The sequence below is a fragment of the Cupressus sempervirens genome, chromosome 9, assembly GCF_028749045.1.
Source record: "Cupressus sempervirens isolate cs-2001-9-10 chromosome 9, ASM2874904v1, whole genome shotgun sequence".
Taxonomy (NCBI): domain Eukaryota; kingdom Viridiplantae; phylum Streptophyta; class Pinopsida; order Cupressales; family Cupressaceae; genus Cupressus; species Cupressus sempervirens.
Window position 1 is genome coordinate 522,770,175 of NC_143126.1, and position 6,000 is coordinate 522,776,174.

The following is a 6,000-nucleotide window of genomic DNA, read 5'->3' on the forward strand; positions in this document are numbered from 1 at the left end:
GGATTAAATCTTGAGGGATCTTGCAAAACTATTACTTTCTTTGTATTTGGCCATAACTGGGAAGGTCTTACAGCTTGGCACATTGCATGTAATCAATTATATTTTATGAATATATTATTATAATTTGGTATCAGATCTTGCATTGTTGTTTCTTGTTGTTGTGTTTATGCTATGTGGTTGTGTCACTAGGGGCTAGGATATCTCCTTTGGGGATTCTCCTACCTTGCACTGCATTAGGTGGTATCAAAGTGAAGGTTGTTCCTGAGCGTGTAGACAGATCACCAAAATTGAGGTAGTTTGCATTAGGATTTAGGTTGGAGATGTTGATCTGAGTAGATCTTGATTTGGTGGTGTATTATTCTTTCTGGAGTCCTAGATCTCTTGGTTGTGAGGTGGTAGATCATGGTTCTAACTTGCAATTGCAGAGGGCTTACGGATGGATCGATGGATGCAAAGATGGAAGACTGATCTTGTTGAGGCATGATCATAGAGAGCTTTTTTGGATTGTAGATCTATGGTCCTGGACTTGTGATTTGGTTCCTAACTATTCATGTGAGGTGGCAAGTTGTAATCTGACTTGCAAATAATTCAAGGTTGTCAAAAGGAGTGTGGGAAGGATTTGTTGCAGAGGGTTTACGAAGATCTTGGGATATGGCTCTGTGAGGATTAGACCTTGAGATGATTACAAATCTCTGTGATGTGGTGGAGAGGAGGTTTTCTGAGATGTTTGCTCAATGTGAAGCTAGCTTGGTTGATCGAGTTAAGGATGGGGTGAGGAAGGAATTTTGTAGATTTTTGTGGAGCTGGAGTATACCAATCTAGAAGAGAGTTGTTTGGCGAGTTAAGAGACTTGTTCATGAGAAAAGATGGCATACCAAGGTCAAAGGGGAAGAAGTTGGTTTTGTTGATCAATTTGTCAATTTTGATATAGAACTTGCAAAGTAGCTAGAGGTTTTTGCTAAGGATATTCCTAAACTTTTTGATGTTGGGATGGACATTGGTTTTCATGATCAATCAATTGAGTTTGACATGAAAATTGCAAAGCATCTTGTTGTGAGCAATGAGAATATTGGTGTTGTGAGTTTGGCATATGTTGATGAGGAGTTACATATTGTTGCTAGTGGATTCACTAGTTGCTACCATGGATTAGGATTTGATTTTGAAGCATTATGTTCAGTTTGTTCCTAGGATCGAGCATACTATTTGGATGGTTGAGATTCTAGTATTTGATAGAGTGATGCAGATGTGGATGATAGGAAAATTGATTTTCTTATCCCTATCAGAGTGGAAGCCTTTGGTGAAGATGAAGTTGGTTTTTTATCTTTCTTTGGGCATCAAAGTGTGCGACATAGTTTTCTATTTACCTAGGGAGTCTTATGCAGGAGCATCTTGGGTTTTCTTGGTGACTACTTTGGTGTTCATGGGAGGAGGCTTGGAAGTTGCTTTGATGGGTGCTTGGACTTGTACTTGGTTAAAGAAGGATTGGTTCTTGGCATGCTTTAGGGCTCAAAATTCTCTAGAAGCTTGGCATGGTTTATGGGACTCGGCATGGTCTTTGGAGCTCGGCATGGTTTGGGAGCTCGGCATAGTCTATGGGACTCGCCATGGTCTTGGAGCTCAGCATGGTCTTTGGTTGCTTGGCATAGTTTATGGAACTCAACATGGTCTTTGGAGCTCAACATAGTTTTTTATTTCTTGGCATGGTCTATGGACCTTGGCCTAGTCTTTGGAGATCGGCATGGTCTTGGAGCTCGGCATGGTCTTTGGTTGCTTGGCATGGTCTATGGAGCTTGGCCTTTCTTAGGAATTTGGTGCTTGTTGCAAGATGTGTAACTAATTTTCCACAATGATTTAGAGGATGGAAATTTTAGGGATTAAATAGGATCTATATTTCTACCTATGGTTTGAAGCAAGAGTTCTAATTCAATCGAAGCTAGGAGATATCATAATTTTACTCAAACATCAATTTTGGGCATTTAATTGTTGTTGCAAGCTGACTCGTGGCATTTAATTTATGTATTTGTATTTAATTTATGTTCTAGGCTGACTTGTGCCTTGGATTTGTATAAGTAGGGGTTGTGGGAAAGTCTTTAGTCATTATCCGTCCATCATGGAGAAGAGGAGGAGCTTGAAGAGAGAATTTGGAGAAGAGCTAGTAGCTAGGACTTGGAAAACAAGGGGATTGCTTGGTGGGCTTGCGAGCACAAGTTGAGATCTTCCCTGAGGGTTTCTACTAGAGTGTGGATCTAGACTAACTAGTGTTTGGATTAGATCTTGAGGTATCTTGCAAAACTATTACATGCTTTGTATTTGGTCGTAACCAAGAAGGCCTTATAGCCTAGCACATTACATGTAATCAGTTATATTTTATGAATATATTATTATAATTTGGTATTACATCTTGCATTGTTGTTTCTTGTTGTTGTGTTTCCTCTATGTGGTTGTGTAGCTAGGGGCTAGGATATCTCCTTTGGGTATTCTCCTACCTTGCACTACATCTATGTCTATGTCTATGTCTATGTCTATGTCTATATATATATATATATATATATATATCCTACCTTGCACTACATCAGTATCTATGTCTATGTCTATGTCTATGTCTATGTCTATGTCTGTGTCTATATCGATATCTATCTATCTATCTATCTATCTATCTATATATATATATGTTTGACTCAATGGTGCAAACCAACATAACATTGACACTATTTAGGTAAGGACATGTACTGCTTCAAGTTTTTGTGATTTCAAAATGAAATTTCTTGAAACCTCATTTATTTAATTTGAAAATAAATTTGTTTGAAACCTTATTTATGTGATTTCAAAATGAAATTGTCTAACTTGAATTTGATTTTATTTGAAAATGAGATTGCTTGAAACTACAAGAAAATTGTACAAAACCACCATCATGGGCCCTCGAGTTCTTTTTTGCATGCGTTTTACTTTTTAATCTTTTGAAATCAATTACAAACATCTAAGAAAGAATATACAACAGAAATTTGTTGGAAATGATTAATAAATTTTCCATGCCTTTCCTTCTTCTATTCTGACTACATTAGAACATCATAAAATATGTGAGCCAATGATCCTAGAATCATATTTCTACAAAGGAATGGCTCTCAATCATGCATCGATATTTATTTTGGTTATTCTACCTTATATTAGGGTTGATGCACCAAGTTGTGGTGCCAAAAACATGACACAAAAAACAAATTCTTAAAATTCTTAAAGTGCGCACATGCTTGGGCTTGGGCTCCACAAGCCTTAGGCTTGTGCAGCCCAAGCCAAAGCACATGCGTGCTTTTTAAAATTACAAGTTTTTATATATGGGCTGCAAACTTGCAGCCATTTTTTTTTTTTGTTTCCTTCTTTCTCCTCAATAGAGTTCACGTAGTTTGTAAAACTTGAACAATTCACTCACTTGCCTCCTGAAAATGCCTCCTCATCATCAAAGATCAAGATCAGTATCATGTAGTATGTTTTCTACTCTTGTTTTTGCATTTTTTTAATATGTTTTTGCATTGTTTTGTATGTTTTTACATTATTTTATAGGGATTTTCTATTTTGATATAAATTTGTTTATTTATTTAGAATGTAATTGGTTTCTTATCAGAAAATGCAAATAATCAGCCGCCAAATCCCTAGCCTGATCAAAAAAATCAAAATGAAAACCCTCCACAAGAAGAGCAAGAAATTCCACAACCTCCACCAATTGAAAGACCTCCTCCTGGCACCCAAGACAATATAATGAATGAAATAAAAAGAGGGAAAAATGAATTAGAAGCAATCATTGGTAGGTTGAAAGCTTGTAGAAAAACCAATCCTATGAGAGCACAATTGGCATCCTCCCTTGAGTCCATTATGAGCCATGTAGCTTTTGTTAGTGGTCAGTTGGATATTTGGCATGTTAAGAGAGGAGAAAAAAGAAGATATTATGCAAACAAATTATCCTATAAAGATGTAAGAAAAAAGGACATAGCAAAAGATAGCATTTGTGCATTGTTTAAAAAGCCTGGAGAACAAGACACTATTAAACATACAACTAAAAGGTTCCCCATCCATTGGTGCATAAATGATGATATTAGAAATAAATTTTGGGATAGATGGTGGATGGTCTATGATGCCCCTCCCTAAAATAATCATGAGGTTCCAATGTATTTCTTAAAGAAATTGTATTGTGAATTTGTCCTTAGGGAGATCCCCAATTATTTTGATATGTTAGAATCTCAGGGTAGAGGTGGGGGGTCATTGTTTGAGAGGTTGGGGGCATGTTGTGACCCTAATTTAGTTAGGCCACTTGTTGTCAAGCCACAAGGTGAGCATGTGATTATTCCTTTAGTTGTGAAGGAACATGTAGATACCAATACTCTGGGGACTATCAATGCTTTGACACAGACCCTCATTTATTGTGCAAGTCCATTAGTTGAGGAGGATCCTTCTTTGCATCACGGTCACATGTGCACATCATGTGGATCCTTATGCACATTTGGCAGTCATTTGGAGACACTATGGATGATGGGCTAGCTAGTCACTGATGAGTTCTTAAGTGACACATTTGGAATTGACACATAGGTAAATTACAATAATAATAAACTAATTTGATCACATTTCATATGTATAGTGAATCACTAATTAATTAGCATGTCTTGACATTGTTCAAAATTTAGAGTAAGAGTGTTGATGGCCCTAGAACAAATTCCCTAGCCCCATTTTATGTCCTGTCGACAAGTTGAGATGTATATATTGATTTAATCATTTAAATTAATACATATATTTGTTAAGTAATCATATGAAATATTGACAAAAAATTATGCATTAGTTTTCTACTGGACCATCGACATTCACAAGGGACTCTGAGCCTAGGCATGATACGAGCTTCATAAAGGTACATTTGTTTCATGTTAATTTAATTTATTTGATTATATTTGTTTCATGTTTCATGTTACATGTAAATTGTATTATATGAAATACAGTTGTTGACGTCTGAGACTCCTCATCTTCGCCAGTCCATCAATCATGGAGTTATTGCCATGATGGTTAGTTCAAAGTCATTGATCGAGGTATGAAAGAGTTTTCTTAGTTTTAGTTGTTATTTATAATAGTTAGTATTGAAATTTCAAATTTTATTTATAAGTGAATATATTGATTGAATTTTTGTAGGGCCTTGTTACACCTGATCGTCTACAAGCCTTTGAGGAGGATGTACAGACTGACTATTTGATGGTGCTAAAAAATAATTAATTTTGTGTGTACATATATTTTATTTCAAAATATAATAATTATTAATTCATATCTACTTTATTTGTATCAACTCTAGTTAGAGAGGAGCCTAAATAAGAGGAAGAGCACTAGTAAATTTAAACTCAATTTTTGATGAATTTTGGTCAAAATTTCAACCCAAGTTGGTCAAAATTTTGACCAAGCAATTTGTGGTAAATTTTCTCATCAAAATTTTGACCAACCTATAGTTGGTCGAAATTTCAACCTATACATTCATCGAAAAAATTAAATTTTAGCTAGCTCTGATTTGTCATTGTTGGTCGAAATTTCCACTAATGTTTGGTCAAATTTTTTTTAGAATTGGTGGAAATTTTGACCAATTCTTGGTAGAAAACTATCAAGAATTGGTCAAAATTTCCACCAATATTTGGTCAAATTTTTTTATAATTGGTGGAAAATTCAACCAATTCTTGGTAGAAAACTATCAAGAATTCGTTGAAATTTCCACCAATGTTTGGTCAAGAAAATTTTTATGCTGTATCAAACTATTGTTTCTTATCTAAGCCATTTAATTTGCAACCTTTTAAATCTCTACAGAGATAAAGTTGGAGTAGGAGAATTTTTCTTCTCAAAGGTGTCCTCTCATTGTAAAGTGTCCATTCCATTATCTGACCAGATAATGGAATGGACACAAATAATGGAATGGATACTTTACAATGAGAGGACACCTTTGAGAAGAAAAATTCTCCTACTCCAACTTTATCTCTGCAGAGATTT

The 6,000-nt window shown here is 35.4% G+C and overlaps 1 protein-coding gene across 1 annotated transcript in view; it reads left to right on the forward strand.

Annotated features, from left to right (window-relative positions):
• Positions 1–5,244, forward strand: part of LOC149539647 (uncharacterized) — a 134,995-nt gene extending 129,751 nt beyond the window's left edge. Inside the window, exons 6-7 of the mRNA XM_089802602.1 lie at positions 4,977–5,063; positions 5,164–5,244. Coding sequence (XP_089658728.1) covers positions 4,977–5,063; positions 5,164–5,244 — 168 coding nt within the window. The remainder of the gene's footprint in view (positions 1–4,976; positions 5,064–5,163) is intronic.
• The last annotated feature ends 756 nt before the right edge of the window (positions 5,245–6,000 follow it).